The sequence below is a fragment of the Coregonus clupeaformis genome, chromosome 27 (assembly GCF_020615455.1).
Source record: "Coregonus clupeaformis isolate EN_2021a chromosome 27, ASM2061545v1, whole genome shotgun sequence".
In the NCBI taxonomy this organism is placed as follows: domain Eukaryota; kingdom Metazoa; phylum Chordata; class Actinopteri; order Salmoniformes; family Salmonidae; genus Coregonus; species Coregonus clupeaformis.
The window spans coordinates 40,336,535-40,360,483 of record NC_059218.1 but is presented as its reverse complement, the minus strand read 5'-3'; the positions used below and the strand labels follow the sequence as shown (position 1 = coordinate 40,360,483).

Below are 23,949 nucleotides of genomic sequence, written 5' to 3'. Positions count from 1 at the left end.
AATATGGCCTTCTGAATTGCAAGTAGTACTTTACTTGGATAACAGCAGACATTCATCAAGTAGTACTTTACTTGGATAACGGCAGACATTCATCATTGCAAAAGAGAGAAAGGGAAGTGTAAGAAAACACCTCTTGATAAGACATGCAACACAGGCATCAGAACAGGCATCAGTACAGGCATCAGAACAGGCATCAGAACAGGCATCAGAACAGGCATCAGAACAGGCATCAGAACAGGCAGCACATGGAGGGGCCTTCACTGTGAGGTTTTTATGCCTACTAATAGGCAAACCTCTGCATTCATGACCTCAGCATAAGCCTCCACCACACTGAGAGCAAGAGAGAGAGGAGCAGAGGTCCGGGAGAAGAGCCCCACCTTCCTGCTGGATCTATCGGAAACCTTCCTTTCCTCAACACAAACGAAACAGGGAAAACATTACCTCTGCAACTTTGAGAAACTCTGACAGCTTGGTCATTCTGTTGAGAAACGTCTGATAGATCTCCAGGGCGTCTTTGCATTGGTTCTTCTTCATGTCAAAATATTTCTCTTTAGGATACAAAAAGAGGATACGTTAACTAAGCGAAGAATAAAACAAAAAGGGACAAAGGATTTTAGCTAGTTATTTTCTAGATAATTTTACAAACATCCTAGTGACATCATAGAAACATCCTAGTGACATCCTAGTGACATCCTAGAAACATCCTAGTGACATCATAGAAACATCCTAGTGACATCCTAGTGACATCATAGAAACATCATAGTTCTCCTCTAACTAACAGATAGAGTGTACTTACCCAGCATGTTGATAACTCCTTCATTGTAGGCAGCAAAGAGGCGGATGGAGTCTTTAAAGAGCAGCATGAAGGCGCTGTTGATGACGCCATTGGTCAGTTCATTAGCGTTAGCCTGGGACGAGAACAGATGAAGAGACATTGAGAGTTCATACTGACCGCTAGCTCACTGTCGTCATGTAGCCCATATTAAGGACTGCTCAACACCACAACCATGCAGCCTACCTGAAAGTCCAGGAGTGCATCCAGCTGATTCTGAATGATAGGTAGAGTCTTGATCAGCTTGTCAACGGTCATGGTTCGCATCATACCATCAACCCTGTCAGCAAGAGACACGCAGCACCACTTTAACAGGACAAGTGGTGACTGACTAACATGTTCATACAGCATGAATCACACAACTGCTCAAACAGACAGAAGTATCTCCATGTCAATCATATAATCCCCACATTATCCAAAGTGGCTGCTGAAATAAGTGACTGGTTTAGCTAGGTTACCTTGAATCTATTTAAGGCTCGTCCCCATTATTGCCACTGTTTCTCCCTCTTGAGGAGGGCCTGGCCACTGAGGTAAATGATGTCTCCCAGGGTGAAACTGTGGAGGTTTTCCACACTGGCCACTACAGGACATCTTACCCCCTCTTCATCTTGGTGAAGTCCACTGCCACCAGTCTGTAGGACATGGCCTTCTCATTCAGATAGCGGCTGTAGCGTCTGATGAACGTTGACATGTCATAACCTGGCAGAGAGGGAGCACTTACATTAATATTTAGAGTGCTGACCTGGCAGCTTACAGAGCCACACCTCTGCAGTGCATTCAGAGCGACAGTTTGAACTCTTGTACTGCACACTGTTGTTAATGCATTGCACGATTATAATGTATTTTGTGCCTGTGACTTCTGTACAGTATGTCTCTGGTGTGAAATGACTTGCATTGACAAATTCCCAACAGTACCTTGTAATGCCCCCTTATCCAAGAAGTTGTTCAGGTTAAAAAGTGTGTTTCTGGACGCCAGGTACTGGATTAATCGCTGGTGAAAAAATACAGAGTGGGGTCAAAACCAGTAAAAATAAAGATTCAATCAAATGTTTGAATTCCAGAGGACTTTAACAGTGAATAATATAATAATACAGTATATTCCATTTAGCAGACACTTTTAACCAAAGTGACTTACAGTCACGCGTGCATACATTTCACATACGGGTGGTCCCGGAAATTGAACCCACTATCCTGGCATTGCAAGCGTCATGCTCTACCAGTAACAATTGAGCTACAGTGAAGCCAGTCGTTGTCGTACATCATGAGGTGGTGTGATGATGATGAAGGCCTTGAATCCCACCCCCCCAGCTACTAGTGTATGTGTGTTTTAAAACAAGGAAGAATCGGACAAGTGGGGACATCTTGCCGGTCCCCACGAGGAAAAATGCTATTTTAGGCTTAGAGGTTAGGTGTAGGGTTAGGGTTACAATTAGGGTTACGGTTAGGTTTAGGAGTTAGGGTTAGGTATCGTTTTAGGGTTAGGGGTTAAGGTTAGGTTAAAACTGTGTGTGTGTGTGATACGTACCTCGTTGCCGTACATCATGAGGTGGTGTGTGGTGATGAGGGATTTGAAGACCACCACCCAGCTGTTGTTGGCTGTCCTCTCAAACAACGTGTCAGCCAGGTGGGGGACACTCACGTTCAGCTCATTGGTGCAGTGGATCAGGTCTACCAAAAACACGGGGAACATTGGATTGTGCTTTCAATGAATAGTGCTTTATATATAATCTACAGGTTGATCAACTCATGCTGAACATTCCTAACAGCGATTGGATCTATGGTCAGCACCTCCCACCCTTCAAAAATATCCTGTAACTAGTGAATTAACTATCACTTATTATGCCTTAATTACAGTGACTAACCAGTAATTAACATTTTAAAACTGAAAATCTGATTCTAAAACAGACGGTGATCAAAATAACTCAAATATAATTGTGTAGTCCTTCTAGACATTTGACTGTAGGAGGGATTTCCCTCCCAGGAGTTTAAGCTTATGCTAAACCATACGAGAGAATATAAAAAGGACATTTCCTACATTCTTACCCACAGGATTTTTCCACTTTCCTCAAAGACTAAAATGTGAACTATGTGAGGCATCAGGATAATCCATAGCATTACAGACTCTTTAAAGAACTAAATTGCAGTAGGCTATCACATTTAAGTCCCATTTCAAGTCTTCTCAGATGCCACTCAGAAATTGTAATTTTTATGACTACAAGATTTTAGCTTATGTAATTCCACTCAAAATGACTAACATCACTCAAATTTGCACAATTGATTACTTTCAATAAAGATTGGGTAAATAGAGAATTCTACTATGAAGCATTCCTTCCCAATAAATAACCAGACTGGCAACCAGATTTTGTTCCATTGAACCAGTAGCACTCTGGGTATATGGACAGGACAGGACTGATTGAGCTTAATTGATTGACTGGACACAATATTGATTGTGTCCAGTAATTATTTGGGTAGAAAGCCACCTAACCTAATCATCAGCAGTTAAACGTGGAGAAAATACTTTCTATCCAATAAACACTCCAGTTCCACACCACACACAGATAAACATAGAAATGTTGAGATCAAGGTTGTCTATGCCACTGCTGTCATTGCACTAATATGAATGACCCATGGACACCAGCTCATCACAAACTAAAGTAGCTGAGAAACCTCAAAGGCTTCATATAGCACAATATAATGTACCTTTAAGGCAGCAATAATTTCTGAATAATACCATTTTTAATAAGGTATTAGTCTTAAATTAGACTTATTTTAATCTAAAACTCAGTTGGAAATAGAGGAATTAGTAGGTAGATGGACTCAAATTATGCCTCTAAACCTAAGCTGCCGAAAATTTTAGGCTACATAGCTTGTCCTATTAAAAGGGGAAATTATTGCATTATTTTTTCATACAATGATGAATAAGTTAATAGGTTATTTATGATCACAATGTGTGCATTTTCCTGTATGACACTCAGTAATAACCTATTTGTCTCATGTTTAGGCTACAGCACGATAGCCTACTGTAGGATATTGACACTAATGATTGACTACATGAGCTGTTGAAGCCTATGACGCGCAATTATTCATAGCCTATTATCATAGAATGTCGAAAAACCTTGCTATTAAAAATACACCAATGGCCAATCAAACATGATGAACATACAGGTCGTCTTGAATATTTAATGTTACCAATGCTTTTGTTGCTAAATATGTAGCAACGGCGGGACACTGGTGGTCTACTTAACCTACAGTCAAGGTGTTTCTTCTTTGGTCCGCTGACTTCATGCGTCGTGGCCTTGCAGACGGCTTTGCTTATAGCTGATCCTGTCATGCTGTGCTGAGCCGCAGCGATCCGATCCGTGATAGACTGTCCAGACATGTTCCAAAAGCAGTAATCGGGGAATCAGAAATAAAAATGTATTTAGTGATGATTGGGAGCGTGCCCTCTAAACAGACTGCCCGTCTGAAAACCAAAAACGTACACTGACGCGAATCCGATGGCAGAATTCATACGGTGGCCAAAAAAAAATAGACGGCTACATTCAGTAAACCATCTATTTTATTGACAATCCAATGGTCCACACATACAAATCCCAAAACCTTATCCAAAACGGACCACACCAAAATCAGCCGATAATGATTCGTTCGGAGGTCGCGATGCTACAATGTATCCCCGTAATAGCTTTCCAAGGGTGATGCCAGTTAGTGTAGAGCTGCTACAGTAGTCTACATGAACACAATTGAACAGCAGCAATCATTGATTAGTTAGCCTACCAATCCTCGGTTGGTGATCACACAACGTTCGCGCTGGTTAGATGATTGCTGCTAGACTGATTTTGAAGACGTTACAAAATAGCATATTATTAGTGCATTTTCTCTCAAGCTTCCCTGTGTTCGTGTCGAGGTCTTGTAGTAATGACTCTTAGTTTTTCCATATCCTTTACTTGCCGTGCTCCATATGGTTTAATCTGATGTTTTTTTTGTTAGGTATCTGATTATTCTTTTTTTTTTTTTCAGTCAAACTTCATGTGTAAAATGGCAGTGTCGCCTATGAATCAGGTGCCTTAGAAAGGGGTTGATTGGCCAACACAGAAAGAGTCCGGGGAGGGCATCTTAAAGTGGAACACCGCAATTGAATTTTAGGAAGCTGGATCATGATTTGAAGTGGATGGAATCTGTCTAAAACTCAAACTGATTAGGCCTGCAGTAGACCTACTATCCAATCAGATTCAGACACATCTGAAGACAAACCCCTGGGCTAGTATGGTATTGATGTTATATAATTATTATTGGGCTATAACAACAACCTTTCACAAAGCACCAGCTTCTCAGTTTCCTGGCTCTCTCTACAGCAGGGTTTGCCAAACTCGGTCCTGGGGCCACCCCTGGCTGCAAGTTTTGGGGTTTTTCCCTAGTACTACACAGCTGATTGAAATAATCTACGCTTGGTGATGAGTTGGTTATTTGAATCAGCTATGTAGTGCTAGGGCAAAAACCAAAACGTGCACCCGGGGGGGCCAAGACCGAGTTTGGGAAACCCTGCTCTACAGGAATGTAGGATATGCATGTAATGTCAAGGCTAGCGATGGGCAACTCCAGTCCTCGGGGACCGGAGTAGTGTCACACTTTTTCACCATCCCTAGCAAAGATAGCTGATTAAACTAATTCCGTTCTAAACTGAAGATCATGATTAGATGATTATTGAAGTCAGGTGTGTTAGCTGGGTGTGACACCAATCATGCTCCTGAGGACTGGAGTTGCCCATCCCTGATCTAGGCCTTTTGCCCCAAATGTGACTTCTCAGTCTGCATGTGAGATAAAGGACCTAATATGAGTCACAGTTGGCATTAAAATATCTGATAAACGGGCTACTGTATGGGATGTAAAAAAATAAAATAAATGGAGCCTACCCAAATAATGAAAAGGTTTGAAATGCACTGTTTTCTCCATTTCTAGCCCAGCTTCATTCTGGGATCAGATCATTGATGGGGGATGCAGGTGAGGATGAGAGGAGAACTGATATCAATAGAGAAACACTTTTTATGCCACTTCGATACGGAAGTTACCTTTTTCGTAGCAGGTAATAACTTTCGCAGCAGGTTAGGAAAATGAACGTAGCCGGTTAGGAGACTGAGGTTAAGGTTAGGAAATGGGTTAGGGTAAGCGAAAATGCTCTCCTAACCTGCTACGAAAATCACTTCGTATCGAAGTAGCGGGAAAAGAGTTTGTCCCGATATCAACACTATCCTCTTACACCTGTGTAGTAATACTGTAACTACATAGTGACAACATTGTATTAACACGCTGTGTTGGACAACTCTTACTATTAACATGGTCATTAATACATAGGCTGAATAAAAGGAAAAAGAAAATTCCTCTGAACCCCACATGAAAGCCATTTTAATTCAGTTAAAGCTACAGGCCTATACTGCAATGTACAGTACAACAGTCAACAGCAGGGAAAGCAAGCATTTGGAAATAAATACAATAATGTAATGGGAAACAGTAAAGATATACTAACAGGTGCTGTGACCGTGTGGTCACTATGTCATGGAAAGAGCAGGTGTTCTTAATGTTTTGTACACTCAGTATATATGATTATGTTAACCATTTCTCACACAAACATGATCATAAGTTCACATGGAGAAATACAGCACATCTCTCTCATAATATATTTTTCCCTTTCAACTTCTCCTGAACTTTTTATTTAATTTAAATCAAATCAAATTTTATTTGCCACATGCGCCAAATACAACAGGTGTAGACCTTACAGTGAAATGCTTACTTACAAGCCCTTAACCAACAATGCAGTTAAGAAAATAAATAGCCACCCTTTGCTTTGATAACAGCTTTGCACACTCTTGGCATTCTCTCAACCAGCATCCCCTGGAATGCTTTTCCAACAGTTTTGAAGGAGTTCCCACATATGCTGAGCACTTGTTGGCTGCTTTTCCTTCACTCTGTGGTGCGACTCATCCCAAACCATCTCAATTAGGTTGAGGTCGGGGGATTGTGGAGGCCAGGTCATCTGATGTAGCACTCCATCACTCTCCTTCTTGGTAAAATAGCCCTTACACAGCCTGCAATTTCTGAGGCTGGTAACTCTAATGAACTTATCCTCTGCAGCAGAGGTAACTCTGGGTCTTCCATTCCTGTGGCGGTCCTCATGAGAGCCAGTTTCATCATAGCACTTGATGGTTTTTGCGACTGCACTTGAAGAAACTTTAAAAGTTATTGAAATCTTCCGTATTGACTGACCTTCATGTCTTAAAGTAATGATGGACTGTCGTTTCTCTTTGCTTATTTGAGCTGTTCTTGCCATAATATGGACTTGGTCTTTTACCAAATAGGGCTATCTTCTGTATACCAACCTTACCTTGTCACAACACAACTGATTGGCTCAAACGCATTAAGAAGGAAAGAAATTCCACAAATTAACTTTTAAGAAGGCACACCTGTTAATTGAAATGCATTCCAGGTGACTACCTCATGAAGCGGGTTGAGAGAATGCCAAGAGTGTGCAAAGCTGTCATCAAGGCAAAGGGTGGCTATTTGAAGAATCTGAAATATAACATGTATTTTGATTTGTTTAACACTGTCACGAGGGTCTATGTCGTCCAAGTATGACCAAGGCGCAGCGTGTCCAAGAAACATGACTTTATTAAATAAACGTTATCGGACTACAAACAAAAGACGACTCAATGAAGTCCACGGTACACTGACCAAAAGGAACAAAAACCCACAAAACCAAGGAGAAACCACACAGTTTAAATATGGCTCCCAATCAGAGATAACGAGCCGACAGCTGACACTCGTTACCTCCGATTGGGAGTCATATGACTAATCACCAAACATAGAAATGAACAACTAGAATACCCAACATAGAAATACACCCAAACAAAGAAAATGAACAACCCTGGCTCAATAATCAAAGTCCATGGAGCCAGAGTGTCACAGTACCCCCCCCTAAAGGTGCGAACTCCGGGCGCACCAGCATACAGTCTAGGGGAGGGTCTGGGTGGGCGTCTGTCCATGGTGGCGGCTCTGGCCCAGGTCGTGGTCCCCACCCCACCTTAGTCACTATCCGCTTCCGTAGCCCCCTCCACATGACCACCCCCCAACTAAACCCCACTGGATTAAGGGGCGGCACCGGACTAAGGGGCAGCACCGGACTAAGGGGCAGCACCGGACTAAGGGACAGTACCTGACTAAGGGGCAGCACCGGCCTGAGGGGCAGCACCGGACTGAATGGCGGATCCTGGCTGGCTGGCTCTGGCGGATCCTGGCTGGACGGCTCTGGCGGATCCTGGCTGGACGGCTCTGGCGGATCCTGGCTGGCGGAAGGCTCTGGCTGATCCTGTCTGGCAGAAGGCTCTGGCTGATCCTGTCTGGCGGAAGGCTCTGGCTGATCCTGTCTGGCGGAAGGCTCTGGCTGATCCTGTCTGGCGGAAGGCTCTGGCTGATCCTGTCTGGCGGAAGGCTCTGGCTGATCCTGTCTGGCGGAAGGCTCTGGCTGATCCTGTCTGGCGGAAGGCTCTGGCTGATCCTGTCTGGCGGAAGGCTCTGGCTGATCCTGTCTGGCGGAAGGCTCTGGCTGCTCCTGTCTGGCGGAAGGCTCTGGCTGCTCCTGTCTGGCGGAGAGCTCTAGCGGCTCCGGTCTGGCGGACGGCTCTGAAGGCTCATGGCAGACGGGCGGCTTTGCAGGCTCAGTACAGACGGGCAGTTCCTGCGGCGCTTGGCAGACGGGCAGTTCAGACGGCGTTGGGCAGACGGGCAGTTCAGGCGCCGTTGGGCAGACGGGCAGTTCAGACGGCGTTGGGCAGACGGACAGTTCAGGCCCCGTTGGGCAGACGGCAGACTCTGGCCGTCTGAGGCGCATCGTAGGCCTGGTGCGTGGTGCCGGAACAGGAGGTACCGGGCTGAGGACACGCATCTCAGGGCTAGTGCGGGGAGAAGCAACAGGGCATGCTGGACCCTGGGGACACACCGTAGGCCTGATGCGTGGTGCCGGAACTGGAGGTACCGGGCTGAGGACACGCATCTCAGGGCTAGTGCGGAGAGAAGCAACAGGGCATGCTGGACCCTGGGAACGCACATAACGCCTAGTGCGGAGAGCCGGAACAGGGCATGCTGGACCCTGGGGACTCACATAACGCCTAGTGCGGAGAGCCGGAACAGGGCATGCTGGACCCTGGGGACTCACATAACGCCTAGTGCGGGGAGAAGGAACAGGGCATGCTGGACCCTGGGGACGCACATAAGGCCTAGTGCGGAGAGCCGGAACAGGGCATGCTGGACCCTGGGGACTCACATAACGCCTAGTGCGGAGAGCCGGAACAGGGCATGCTGGACCCTGGGGACTCACATAACGCCTAGTGCGGAGAGCAGCAACAGGACGCACAGGACTCGGGGAACACACAGGAGGCTTGGTGCGTGGTGTAGGCACTGGTGGTACTGGGCTGGAGCGAGGAGGTGGTACCGGAAATACCGGACCGTGCAGCCGTACTGGCTCCCTTGAGCACTGAGCCTGCCCAACCTTCCCTGGGTTGATGCTCCCCGTCGCCCGACCAGTACGGGGAGGTGTAATAACCCGCACCGGCCTATGTGGGCGAACCGGGAACACCATGCGCAAGGCTGGTGCCATGTACGCCCGGCCCGAGGAGACGCACTGGTGACCAGCTGCGTGGGACCGGCTTCATGACATCCGGCTCAACACTCAATCTAGCCCGGCCGATACGTGGAGCTGGACTGTACCGAACCGGGCTATGCCTGCGTACAGGAGACACCATGCGCTCAACTGCGTAACACGGTGTCTGCCCGTACTCTCGCTCTCCACGGTCAGTCCAGGGAGTAGGCGCAGGTCTCCTACCTGACTTCGCCACACTCCCTCTTAGCCCCCCCCCCAAGAAATTCTTGGGTAGTACCCACAGGCTTCCAGTCTTGCCTCCGTGCTGCCTCCTCATATCGCCGCCTCTCGGCTTTAGCTGCCTCCAGCTCTTCACGAGGACGGCGATATTCTCCCGGTTGTGCCCAAGGCCCCTTACCATCCAGAATCTCCTCCCATGTCCATGAATCCTTTATGGGTGGATATAAATCCTGTGTAGGTGGATCCTGTTGCCGCTTGACACGCCGCTTGGTCCTTTTATGGTGGGTTTTTCTGTCACGCGGGTCTATGTCGTCCAAGTATGACCAAGGCGCAGCGTGTCCAAGAAACATGACTTTATTAAATAAACGTTATCGGACTACAAACAAAAGACGACTCAATGAAGTCCACGGTACACTGACCAAAAGGAACAAAAACCCACAAAACCAAGGAGAAACCACACAGTTTAAATATGGCTCCCAATCAGAGATAATGAGCCGACAGCTGACACTCGTTACCTCCGATTGGGAGTCATATGACTAATCACCAAACATAGAAATGAACAACTAGAATACCCAACATAGAAATACACCCAAACAAAGAAAATGAACAACCCTGGCTCAATAATCAAAGTCCATGGAGCCAGAGTGTCACAAACACTTTTTTGGTTACTACATGATTCCATATGTGTTATTTCATAGTTTTGATGTCTTCACTATTATTCTACAATGTAGAAAATAGTTTTAAAAAATAAAGAAAAACACTTGAAGGAGTAGGTGTTCTAAAACTTTTGACCGGTAGTGTACATGAACAGCACACATCAGGGTCAGACAGGCATACAGCACTGATCTAGTGTATACTGTAATTATATGTACTTATAATGTAATTATATTGCATTATGATTTGGCACATTCCAAAAACAGCAGAGAATGTCGGTTTTTGAGAGAGAGAGAGAGAGAGAGAGAGAGAGAGAGAGAGAGAGATAAAGAGAGAGAGAGAGAGAGACGGAGATCAAGAGAGAGAGAGAGACAGAGATAAAGAGAGAGAGAGAGAGACGGAGATAAAGAGAGAGAGAGAGACGGAGATAAAGAGAGAGAGAGAGACGGAGATAAAGAGAGAGAGAGAGAGAGAGACGGAGATAAAGAGAGAGAGAGAGAGACGGAGATAAAGAGAGAGAGAGAGAGACGGAGATAAAGAGAGAGAGAGAGAGACGGAGATAAAGAAAGAGAGAGAGAGAGAGAGAGAGAGAGAGAGAGAGAGAGAGAGAGAGAGAGAGAGAGAGAGAGAGAGAGAGAGAGAGAGAGAGAGAGAGAGAGAACACTCTAATGAGCATGAGACCAGCTGAGCCCTGTCCTTGTCTTTCAGTGTTTTGTTACTTGTCATGTGTTTTGTGGACCCCAGGAAGAATAGCTGCTGCCTCTGCAAACGGGGATCCTATTAAACAAATAGACAAGACACATATTCCATACATTTTTTTTATTTTTTATTTTTTGGGGGGGTAGATTAGCTTAATATTGCAGATAGATTGTAACTTCCATCAATGTAATTGTCTGCATCACTTCCAATCCCCCATGTTATATATATATATATATATATATATATATATATATATATACAGTGGGGGAAAAAACGTATTTAGTCAGCCACCAATTGTGCAAGTTCTCCCACTTAAAAAGATGAGAGGCCTGTAATTTTCATCATAGGTACACGTCAACTATGACAGACAAAATGAGATTTTTTTTCTCCAGAAAATCACATTGTAGGATTTTTTATGAATTTCTTTGCAAATTATGGTGGAAAATAAGTATTTGGTCAATAACAAAAGTTTCTCAATACTTTGTTATATACCCTTTGTTGGCAATGACACAGGTCAAACGTTTTCTGTAAGTCTTCACAAGGTTTTCACACACTGTTGCTGGTATTTTGGCCCATTCCTCCATGCAGATCTCCTCTAGAGCAGTGATGTTTTGGGGCTGTCGCTGGGCAACACGGACTTTCAACTCCCTCCAAAGATTTTCTATGGGGTTGAGATCTGGAGACTGGCTAGGCCACTCCAGGACCTTGAAATGCTTCAAGAAAAACAGCCCCAAAGCATGATGTTTCCACCCCCATGCTTCACAGTAGGTATGGTGTTCTTTGGATGCAACTCAGCATTCTTTGTCCTCCAAACACGACGAGTTGAGTTTTTACCAAAAAGTTATATTTTGGTTTCAGCTGACCATATGACATTCTCCCAATCCTCTTCTGGATCATCCAAATGCACTCTAGCAAACTTCAGACGGGCCTGGACATGTACTGGCTTAAGCAGGGGGACACGTCTGGCACTGCAGGATTTGAGTCCCTGGCGGCGTAGTGTGTTACTGATGGTAGGCTTTGTTACTTTGGTCCCAGCTCTCTGCAGGTCATTCACTAGGTCCCCCCGTGTGGTTCTGGGATTTTTGCTCACCGTTCTTGTGATCATTTTGACCCCACGGGGTGAGATCTTGCGTGGAGCCCCAGATCGAGGGAGATTATCAGTGGTCTTGTATGTCTTCCATTTCCTAATAATTGCTCCCACAGTTGATTTCTTCAAACCAAGCTGCTTACCTATTGCAGATTCAGTCTACCCAGCCTGGTGCAGGTCTACAATTTTGTTTCTGGTGTCCTTTGACAGCTCTTTGGTCTTGGCCATAGTGGAGTTTGGAGTGTGACTGTTTGAGGTTGTGGACAGGTGTCTTTTATACTGATAACAAGTTCAAACAGGTGCCATTAATACAGGTAATGAGTGGAGGACAGAGGAGCCTCTTAAAGAAGAAGTTACAGGTCTGTGAGAGCCAGAAATCTTGCTTGTTTGTAGGTGACCAAATACTTATATTCCACCATAATTTGCAAATAAATTCATTAAAAATCCTACAATGTGATTTTCTGGAGAAAAAAATTCTCAATTTGTCTGTCATAGTTGACGTGTACCTATGATGAAAATTACAGGCCTCTCTCATCTTTTTAAGTGGGAGAACTTGCACAATTGGTGGCTGACTAAATACTTTTTTCCCCCACTGTATATACATATACATATATAAATATATATATACATATATATAATATATACATACACACATACATACCCACATACATACATACATACATACATACATACATACATACATACATACATACATACATACATACATACATACATACAGATACATATCCTTTAAAAAAATATATACATTCCCCTTTATTACTTTCCAACCCTGCCACCCTTTCCCTACTTGGAGTAAACTAGTGAACAATAATGCTTAGGCCTCTACTTCCAGCTTATACTTACTATCTACATTTTATGGACACAGTCAATTTTACAATAATTATATTTTGTTAGTTTTTTCTCCTGAACTTCTTCTACTCTCAACCTCTCCGATCATTTTCATGATGTCCATCCGGTTTGCTTCTATATGCCATATCTTTCTAACTGTGCTCTTTCACAAAAGCTCCCAACCTACAACCTATATACTTATTATGGACACAGTATGCTTACATTATTAGTTATCTTGTTATTGTTTGTTGTTAGTTGTTATTAGTCCCATCCTTCAATTCCATTCAACACCTCCCATCTATCTTTTAACACCATCCATATAGGATTTCTATTTGCCATATATATTTCAACTGTACTGTGATGTCTTACAAAAGTTCTGAACCTTTCTATTCTCATTGTTTCTACAGATTGTGAATTGAAAATAAACATTTTTGCTAAAAGTATTATTATGTTATTGATCGATTGACTATGACTTTTCAGATCACCCAGTAATGCTATCTGCAAGGTTAGCTCCAGGTAAATATTGCAATCCTTTAGCCATTCCTGGACCTGTGTCCAAAAACAAGCTACAAATGGACAGAACCAAAACAAATGATCTAATGATTCTGTCTCTTCACAGCAAAATCTGCAGAGCTGGGAAGATTGTATCCCCCATTTAAATAACATTCTATTGGTAGCAAGAATGTTATATAATAATTTTAATTGAAAGATTCTAAGTTTTGAATCCGGTGTCGTTTTGCGTATCAGTTCATAAACACTATGCCATAGGATCGGTACGTCAAAAATCTCTTCCCAACTATTTTGCAATCTGTATGGGACGGCTGTCAATCCTTTGGTCCTTAAATGAAACTGATATACTTTTTTTTATTTATCACAGTTTTCCTTAACCAATTATGTTCTTTAATGCAAGGCCGACAGACAAGTTCCTTACTTTCTCCCCCTTCCACTTTCCTCTTCCACTTTTGCGGTAAGGCTGCAATTATTTGGTTGTAATTTTGGGTAGAGCAGACATTTCCATATGTTTTTGTTAGCTGCATGTGCGACATAACTCCACCAGTCCTACCGATGATATCATTTACGAAGATTATACATTTTTTAAACATTTTGTCAAAAAAAAAGTTTTTTTGTCAATTAGTATATTTGTGTTTAACCACAATATTTGTTGCATTATTTGTTCTATCGTTTCTGGAGGATTAAATTGAAATTGCAACCAACTTTCTATGGCTTGTTTTTGAAATAGTGATATTTGGGAGATGATTTCCTTTTCAAATAACTGAAAGTGAGTGGTTGTAATCTGAATAAAGGGAAAAAGGCCATTCTTGAACATTGGGTGAGACAATCTTACTAATTTGCTAGAGAACCAGTTCGGATTTAAGTATAACTTTTGTATGACTGAAGCTTTTAGTGATAGATCTAATGCTTTAATATTTAATAATTTCTGTCCTCCGAATTCATATTCATTATATAAATAGACCCGTTTAATTTTGTCTGGCTTGCCGTTCAACGAGAATGAGATAAGAAAGAAGTCAAGACGACTAACTTGATTGAGTCTCCGACATGTATATCTCACTAGATCAGGATATTTAAGCCTCCATATATCTACTAGTTCTAATGTGTCCATGACATTCACAATTTCCTTAAGAACATGTGGGTGATTGTTTGTGGTGTGATTTCCTTTACGGTCCATTGAGCTATTTAAAACAGTATTATAATCCCCACCATAATAATAATATTGTCTTGAATTGCTTGCAGGGTAGACCACTTGTGTTACAATGAATACTAAGTCATGTTTTGCAGAGGGGTCAAATACTTATTTCCCTCATTAAAATGCGAATCAATGTATATATATATTTGTTATAGGTCTACAACACCTCCGCAATGAGTTTATGTCCCTCCAGTCGCCTCGAGACCAGTGTGCTTGCTACCCGATGTCGAATGTCATGATTAAAAAAATAAAAATAAAAAAAAAACTGCCAAGCCACACCCATTCTCTTGTTTCCTGCAGCCTACTGTAGGTCTACCTCAGAGCATGATTCACACCCTAGTTATTTTGATCGTTCAGATGGCTACAGAGTAGTCTCCATTCTTCTTTATAGGCCTCCATTTAAATGCCCTTTTGTAGCATCCAGTGTAGCGCCCTCTGTTGAGAGGCAGACACATTTTATATTGCGTTGCTGTCTGGGTTCTTACGGTAATGGTGCTGATGAGGAATGATATGTGATGCTGTTGTTACTTCCATTTCATCAGCGGATTACCATGACATGAAACCATCGACAAGTTGTAAGTACGGCCATTAGCCTATTTTACATCAAACTCGCCAGCACAGTAACAGATCCCATTGTAGAATAAAATAATACAAAAGGATACTAGGACAAGGCCTATTTGCGGATAACTGCTTGGGATAAAACAGTGTTTGACTAGGTCTCCTGGGATCACTTTCAGAGTACATCTTCGATATACGAGATTTCTCAAGATCATGGGGTTTGCTATTGCCAGGCGTTGATCGCTCATCTAACAAGGTAATTGCACATACATTTGGATTAATATGCCATCGCCATAGAAAAGACCGTTGTAACACGATTTTAGATAAATACTATTGTCTATGAAGGGCGGAAAGAAAATCAGTTAAATGTGTTTTAAATGTTATTATAAGACTCGTTCAGATTTATGTAGCCCAGAACTAGCCTATTGTTTGTCCATAAAAATATGCCATTTTAATGTTGTTTTTAAGAAGAAAAACAAATTGTCAACACATGTTATTATTGCACTTGATCGGCTTTGCTATGCAACAACGGTGTATCCACATGTTAACATCCACATGTTCGCTGAATATGCGAGTGTTATTTTGCAAGAGCTGTCTGTGCATTTACCTGGAAAGAGGAGGCCCTTACCTCATGATAATGTAGGGCAGGCAGATAACAGTTTTTCAAGAAGATGCAATTAGACCGTGCGTTGGACTTTTAAAGTAGGCCTAACAATCAAGTCGGTTTTGGATGTTGTGCGCCATTCGCGTACACATCCTCACAAATAGGCCTCTTAAAAATAGGCAGGCCTAACACACAGTACTACGTTTGTCAAAAATAGGCCGAAGGATAACACTGATAGTGGATTGGATAGCCTACCCTTGGGGTCAAAATAAGTGTCAAGTTGCTTGATTACTAATCGTCAAATGTATATATTTTCCCCCATAGATTCTATGAGAGATGGAAGCGATATGGCTGTATCAGTTTCGACTCATCGTCATTGGGGACTCGACAGTAGGAAAATCATGCCTGATCCGGCGATTCACAGAGGGACGCTTTGCGCATGTGTCAGACCCCACAGTCGGGGTAGACTTCTTCTCACGCCTTGTGGAGATAGAGCCAGGAAAACGCATAAAACTTCAAATCTGGGACACAGCCGGACAAGAGCGATTCAGGTGACGCTTTTACATATATATATATATTTTAATCTTCCATTGTAAAGACCACAAATTGTGTGAAATGTTTTATAGTCACCTGTAATTATTGTTATGACAGTATATTAGTTTATCTATCATTCGTCTCATACCCTTTCATTTTCTTGATGTTGAACCTCACCACTTCTCCATGTCACATCCTCTGGTTTTCCCCTTTCCCTGCTTCTCCATACTTATATACTGAATAAAATAACAATTTCTAAGATTTTACTGAGTTACAGTTCATATTAGGAAATCTGTCAAATGAAATAAATAAATTAGGCCCTAATCTATGGATTTCACATGACTGGGAATACAGATATGCATCTGTTGGTCACAGATACCTTAAAATAAATGGGCCTCACAATGGGCCTCAGGATCTTGTCACAGTTTTTCTGTGCATTCAAATTGCCATTGATAAAATGCATTTGTGTTTGTTGTCCGTAGCTTATGCCTGCACATACCATAACACAACCGCCACCACTCTGTTCACAACGTTGACATCAGCAAACCGCTCGCCCACATGACGCCATACACGTGGTCTGCGATTGTGAGGCAGGTTGGACGTGCTGCCAAATTCTCTAAAACAATGTTGGAGGCGACTTATGGTAGATAAATGAACATTACATTATCTGGCAACAGCTCTGGTGGACATTCCTGCAGTCAGCATGCCAACTGCACACTCCCTCAAAACTTGAGACATCTGTGGCACTGTGTGTCGTGTGATAAAACTGCACATTTTAGAGTGGCCCTTTATTGTCCCCATCACAAGGTGCACCTGTGTAATGATCATGCTGTTTAATCAGCTTCTTGATATGCTACACCTGTCAGGTGGATGGATTATTTTGGCAAAGGAGAAATGCTTACAAACAGGGATGTAACCAAATTTGTGCACAACATTTGAGAGAAATAAGCATTTTGTGCATATGGAAAATGTCTGGGATTTTGTATTTCAGCTCATTAAACATGGGACCAAGACTTTACATGTTGCATTTATATTTTTGTTCAGTGTATTTACTATTTCTCTCAATTCTGTCCCTCTTCTTTGCTTGTCCTCTCACCCTCTGTAGGTCTATAACCAGGGCTTACTACCGTAACTCTGTTGGGGGGCTGCTGCTGTTCGACATCACCAACCGTCGCTCCTTCCAGAATGTGCATGAGTGGCTGGAGGAGGCCCGCAGTCACGTCCAGCCTCACAGCATCGTCTTCCTGTTGGTGGGCCACAAGTGCGACCTGGAGCCCCAGAGGCAGGTGAGCCAGCAGGAGGCGGAGAAGCTGGCAGGTGCCTATGGGATGCGCTACGTGGAGACATCGGCTCGCGACGCCATCAACGTGGAAAAGGCCTTCACTGAGCTAACGCGGGACATCTTCGAGCTTGTGAAGAACGGTGACATCAACATCCAGGAAGGCTGGGAGGGAGTGAAGAGTGGCTTGGTGCCCAATGTGGTGCACTCCTCAGAAGAGGTCACCAAGAGCGACCGCCGGTGCTTCTGCTGATTAGCCTGTCTATCTAGTTGGCTTCAGCCTTCCCAGCCCATGCAGTCCTGTAACATTATGTCCCACTAGCTCCCAATCTTGTCACAGGTCACACATGTAGCTCTCTCACTCCAATCCTGACTACTGGAAGGCCATTTGTGCACTGAATAAAACATGGATACAGCTATTTTCCACAGTAACCTTCCTCGCGTCTGTCTTACATGTTACATGCACTTGTAAGAGAAGAAATGGCCTGTATTTATGCTTCATCTTGTGACCCACAGAAGGAACACACCTCAACTTTACACATCTGTTCTGTAGTCTGGAGAGCTCACACAACATCTGGGGGAGGGGCTGGTGTTCAATACAAGGGGAAACACCAAATCTAGCTCGGCTTATTCCACCCTGTCTATGGAAAGAACCAGTGCACAGAGGAAAGCATGTGTTATAGTACTGGCTGTGTGCAATGCCTCCTCTGCTTTTGGTGCGAGACTGATGGCGCCACCAGACACATGAACAACCAAGAACACTATAGTTTATTGCCGTCATCCTTTTGATCACAGATGGAACCAAAGCTTGTGTTGACTGAATCAGTTCTACATGAGTATCAACAGGGAACTTGTACAGTTGAGTGTTATCGTTGCTCATATTAAATGTACAGTTGGTGACACAAGGTACTGTATAAGATATCACCTCTTTTACCTACCCTGGCCATCCACCATAATCGTTAGAGAATGTGTCCCATGAAAAATATGTTTTATATACTCCATTGGCTTTAATAGTAAGCCCACCCCTTAAACATTGACATCTACACAACGATAACGCCTCCTGATGTTGTGAACACCAAGTTTTAAATGGGGTCAGCTGTACTAGAGTAGTTTTTTCTTTAGTTTATTAATAACTGTATGGTCATATGCTTGTAGTTTCAACATGATCCTAAGCAACATTCTGCACGTGTCCTATATTTCTTCCCAGCCTATTGGACTCAGCCATGTGCTTTATCTAACCATTATGACTTCCAACCACAACCCTTAGTACCTCTAAAATGTATTTTTTTCTCAATGCCAGTTTCCACCCTCCTCATTGTAAATGTTGGGTTTTAGCTATGATCCCCTTTGCTGCCAGGCCCATGTCCCTATTTATGCATGATCCCCAATACAATGTTAATGCAAGCAGACCATATCTGAGAGCAATTTAAAGAGCCTTCTAGGTTCAAAGTATCTATGCAGCAGGAAATTAACAATTTGCTCGAAAGGAAAGCTACAACATGTATTAATTGACCTGGATTTTACTCTCCTTCAACCCTCACAATGTGTTGAACAAGAGGGTTGTTCAATACTGCACGTGTATAGTTGTATTTCATCCATTTGTAAATAGCCAGGGTGTTCTGGATGAATTAATTTATAGAACATGAAATGTCATAATGGCGTGATAGAAATGGGAAATTCCATAATTTTCAACATTTGTAGGAGAGACAGTGCATTCAGAAAGTATTCAGACCCCTTGACTTTTTCCACATTTTGTTACGTTACAGCTTGTAGCATCATACCCAAGAAGACTCGAGGCTGAATACTTATGTTAATGTCATATTTCAGCTTTTTATTTTTAATACATTTGCTAAAATTTCTAAACCTGTTTTTGCTTTGTCATTATGGGGTATTGTGTGTAGATTGATGAGGGAAAAAAACAATTGAATCAATTTTAGAATAAAGTTGTAACGTAACAAAATGTGGAAAAAGTCAAGGGGTCTGAATACTTTCCGAATGCACTGTATCAGACAGCAACTGGAGTGTTGCTCTGTTCATGGTAATAAGATAGTTTGGTTTCCCCCTCTTTCACTGAAGTCACACCCTCTGATTATGAAAGGAGAGAGATCCCTGGGGAAGTCCACAGCCTTTATAGAGACATCCGGTACCTACATATTGTACATGCGTATTGAGCCTCCATGTGCCAGACACAGGTGAATACCCTCCCCACCAGAGGCGGCTGGTGGCACCTTAATTGGGGAGGTGGCACCTTAATTGGGGAGGTTGGGCTTATAGAATTGGCTGGAATGGAATAATTGGAATGGTATCGGACAAATCAAACATTTTCCATCTGGTTCATACCATTCCATTCACTCCATTCCAGCCATTTATTATGAGCTGTCCTCCCCTCAGCAGCCTCCTGTGCTTCCCACCCAAACCAGTACACTATGTTGTTGAATGGACTCCTGACTGTATTCTCTGCTAGGCCAGGTACCAGACCAGCTGCTGAATTCACAGCACTGGCGCTAAACAAACTTTGTTTTTCATTCTAAACCATTGACTGACTGTGATATAGGAATGGGAAGAGAACAGACAGACTTTCTCTTCATATTTCATGTTCTCTGCTGAGACTGAGGCTCTGAGCGTTGGTGCTTACCTGCGCAATGTCATGCAGAGCTTTGAAATGGCTATGAATCATGTCTTCATAAATCTAGTCAGAGCTAAGATGTATTCCAATTAAATTGTGACTTGTAAATGTAATTTCTTTCTTTTTTTTAACTTAAACTTAAAACAGACCATGTTTCTTTAGCGGTGTATAAGTTTGGAGTGCATAGCACAAGGGCAGGTTTGATGTCTCATATGCTTGTAAGGAATACAAATTTGATCTCAGCAAAGGCATGGTCAATATTCCAGTGTTCTATGATGCCCATTCAAAATGCATGTGCTCACTGTTAGCTGTCTCTGTATGCACACGCATACCACAATTACTTAGATATTCCCCCAGTCTGGAAAAACATTGGTTATTCAACAAGCAGTTGAAAGAAATGGATATTCCAGAGGTTAAACTGGATGTACACTCTATATGCAAAAGTATGTGACACCCCTTCAAATTAGCGGATTCGGTTATTTCAGCCACACCCGTTGCTGACAGGTGTATAAAATCAAGCACACAGCCATGCAATCTCCATAGACATAACATTGGCAGTAGAATGGCCTTACTGAAGAGCTCAGTGACTTAAAACATGGCACCGTCATAGGATGCCACCTTTCCAACAAGTCAGTTCGTCAAATTTCTGCCGTGCTAGAGCTGCCCCGGTCAACTGTAAGAGCTGTTATTGTGAAGTGGAAACGTCTAGAAGCAACAACGGCTCAGCCGCAAAGTGGTAGGCCACACAAGCTCACAGAATGGGACCGCCGAGTGCTGAATTCTCTGTCCTCGGTTGCAACACTCACTACAGAGTTCCAAACTGCCTTTGGAAGCAACGTCACCACAAAAACTTTGTCGGGAGCTTCATGAAATGGGATTCCATGGCAGAGGAGCCGCATACAAGCCTAAGATCACCATGTGCAATGCCAAGCGTTGGCTGGAGTGGTGTAAAGCTCGCCACCATTGGACTCTGGAGTGATTAATCACGCTTCACCATCTGGCAGTCCGATGGACGAATCTGGGATTGGCGGATGCCAGGAGAACGCTACCTGCCCCAATGCATAGTGCCAACTGTAAAGTTTGGTGGAGAAGGAAAATGGTCTGGGGCTGTTTTTCATGGTTCGGGCTAGGCCCCTTAGTTCCAGTGAAGGGAAATCTTAATGCTACAGCATACAATGACATTCTAGACGATTCTGTGCTTCCAACTTTGTGGCAACAGTTTGGGTAAGGCCCTTTGCTGTTTCAGCATGACAATGCCCCTGTGCACAAAGCGAGGTCCATACAGAAATGGGTTGTCGAGATCGGTGTGGAAGAACTTGACAGGCCTGCAGAGCCCTGACCTCAACCCCATCGAACACCTTTGGGATGAATTGGAACGCTGACTGCGGGCCTAATCGCCCAACATCAGAGCCCGACCTCACTACTGCTCTTGTGGATGAATGGAAGCAAGTCCCCGCAGCAATGTTCCAACATCTAGTGGAAAGTCTTCCCAGAAGAGTGGAGGCTGTTATAGCAGCAAAGAGGGGACCAACTCCATATTAATGCCCATGATTTTGGAATGAGATGTTCGACGAGCTGGTGTTCACATACTTTTGGTCATGTAGTGTACTTGCAGGTTAAAGCACTGGAGACTACATTCATGTAAAGTAAGTGATGTATCTATTTGTACTACAAAGATGCTATGAACTCCCTATTAAATTGTGAACATTTGATAAGAAAATAACCCAAGATAGACCACAGCCTGTCGTTTCCAATTGGAGCAAATGAATCAGAGGGCAGAACAAGCAAGGAGGTGGCGTTCTAGCATGTATTTGCATATTTCCGTTAGGAAACGCCTACTCTGTGAAGTGTGCATGTGCAATAACTCAATTCGCCCATGCGCTCCTAAACAACGCCATTTTTTACAACTTTGGCAAAGGGTAAAGTCTACAAAATGTTATCCACTCTGTTCGTAACAGATTCTAGTTTTGGAAACAGAAAAATGTATTGAGATCAAATGTTTAATCGATGAGAAAATTAGCAGAATGTCGGCCAAAATACATCACGCTCCATCTTCTCTTACAGCCGGCCACTGGGCTTCCTCTCATCACCATATTTGGTAGTGAGCGGAAACGTCAACCGGATGCTTCACATTTATACATCAGGTGAAATATCGGTCTTATTGTTCTTTGAAACAACTGTTTGTAGTTTCCAGTAGTACAATGCCATATACAAACACAAGAGGGCAGCACACACTAAATAATTGACCTTGTGAATGGTTACAAGGCAACATTCACAAGGCACAAAATGTAAAGTTCAAATATATGGTGGCAAAATCATATGGGATTCTATTGTTGTAAGCCATGAATAAACACTGCACCTGTTTAAATTAAATAAATACTCAAACTGACCTTGAAGGTGAGGGCTTCCTTGATTATGAAAGGGCACAGAGCAAGGCCAGGAGAATCTGAACATTTGTCATATTCATCACATGAACCAAATGAAATACCTTCAGGTAGGCATACAATGCCGTTGCAACATTTAAATGTTGTGAATCTGTAGATGAGGAGGAAATGGATATGGATTTTTCCCTCCCTTGGTTTGATAAGCTTATGAATTTTTATAAATAATTGTATTTAATTAATTTTAACACTAAAATAATTTCCTCTACCCATGAGAATCAACAAAGGCATAGAATTAACATTTTATTTAGAAAAGACAACATAAAAAATACAGCTAATTTATACATGACATGCATATATTTACAGTATATAAAACCGAAGACAAAAAATATAATTGATGTTTATGTGACAGCATTTAGAGTAGTACTGATCAATCAGTACTATGGCTTGGTATGAGTTTTGGTTTACCAGCCACTGGGATCTTTGAGGCGGGAGGTATTTTCAGGCACTGGTTTCTTTTGGAGATTCTTTCAAGCCCTCAAGAAACAATTTCAAAATGAATGCCAAGAAGCACAAGTATAAAACATCTCCTTTGAATTAATGTCCATTTGTATAATATACAGCATTATACAAATATAATACAGCTATACACATACTGTACATTAGTTATTACTGTACTACAACAACTCACTTAAAAGGAAAACTCCACCCAAAAACTATTGTGGTATTTGTTTCATTAGTCCATTGTTGATATAGGCCCAAAACCTTTTGCATGTCAGCAATCAAGTTTTCAAGATATAATTTTCTAAATACAGTCAGTATGAAGCATTTAGCATCATATGGTCCTCTGTAGCTCAGCTGGTAGAGCACGGCGCTTGTAACGCCAAGGTAGTGGGTTCGATCCCCGGGACCACCCAAACACAAAAATGTATGCACGCATGACTGTAAGTCGCTTTGGATAAAAGCGTCTGCTAAATGGCATATTATTATTATTATTATCCCTTTTTGGGTGGAATTTTCCTTTAAGAAACCATAGAACTCAATTATCCTCACCAACTCCTGTGTCTTTGCAGCTGAGCACAAATATACTTCAGATTTAGAGACCACATTTTGCTGGTCAACCTCCTTGTGTCCTTGACCTAGTGTCTCCAATGCACACTGTATTTTGGTCAAGCAGCACCACAACTAGTAATTAATAACAAATGGAATCACAAGTTGAAGTCTCAATCATTTGGTGATGCAAAAGTTTTGATATATACAATAAATCGTTAAAGC

General features: G+C 42.7%; 2 protein-coding genes across 8 annotated transcripts in view; one reads left to right on the top strand and one right to left on the bottom strand.

Moving 5' to 3' along the window:
* LOC121542117 (phosphatidylinositol-binding clathrin assembly protein) overlaps positions 1–4,899 on the bottom strand; it is a 42,017-nt gene extending 37,118 nt beyond the window's left edge. For 4 of the 5 annotated variants that reach the window (XM_041851588.2, XM_041851589.2, XM_041851590.2 and 1 more), the window contains exons 1-7: positions 4,082–4,899; positions 2,358–2,500; positions 1,748–1,823; positions 1,429–1,531; positions 1,019–1,112; positions 797–908; positions 442–548 (exon numbers count right to left, since the gene is read on the bottom strand). In XM_041851588.2, the coding sequence (XP_041707522.1) occupies positions 442–548; positions 797–908; positions 1,019–1,112; positions 1,429–1,531; positions 1,748–1,823; positions 2,358–2,500; positions 4,082–4,211 (765 nt within the window). In that variant the 5' untranslated portion in view covers positions 4,212–4,899. The remainder of the gene's footprint in view (positions 1–441; positions 549–796; positions 909–1,018; positions 1,113–1,428; positions 1,532–1,747; positions 1,824–2,357; positions 2,501–4,081) is intronic. The other variant, XM_041851592.2, reaches the window with a different exon arrangement.
* A 10,283-nt stretch (positions 4,900–15,182) lies between these two features.
* LOC121542116 (ras-related protein Rab-39B-like) lies at positions 15,183–18,848 on the top strand. 3 transcript variants are annotated; one of them, XM_041851585.1, is made up of 4 exons: positions 15,183–15,267; positions 15,430–15,506; positions 16,179–16,405; positions 17,494–18,848. In XM_041851585.1, exons 3-4 carry the CDS (start codon positions 16,191–16,193, stop codon positions 17,918–17,920), a joined length of 642 nt encoding a protein of 213 aa, XP_041707519.1. In that variant the 5' UTR covers positions 15,183–15,267; positions 15,430–15,506; positions 16,179–16,190; the 3' UTR covers positions 17,921–18,848. The 3 variants fall into 3 exon arrangements, with proteins under 3 accessions (XP_041707519.1, XP_041707521.1, XP_041707520.1); XM_041851587.1 differs by lacking the exon at positions 15,430–15,506 and having other exon boundaries at positions 15,217–15,267; XM_041851586.2 differs by having other exon boundaries at positions 15,223–15,506.
* The last annotated feature ends 5,101 nt before the right edge of the window (positions 18,849–23,949 follow it).

What these genes read in the sequence shown, in the direction of transcription:
- LOC121542116 (XM_041851585.1), top strand. Translation starts at nt 16,191, where the DNA reads ATGGAAGCGATATGGCTGTATCAGTTTCGACTCATCGTCATTGGGGAC. An exon ending in GCCGGACAAGAGCGATTCAG is followed by an intron (nt 16,406 to 17,493) that starts GTGACGCTTTTA and finishes CACCCTCTGTAG; the next exon opens with GTCTATAACCAGGGCTTACT.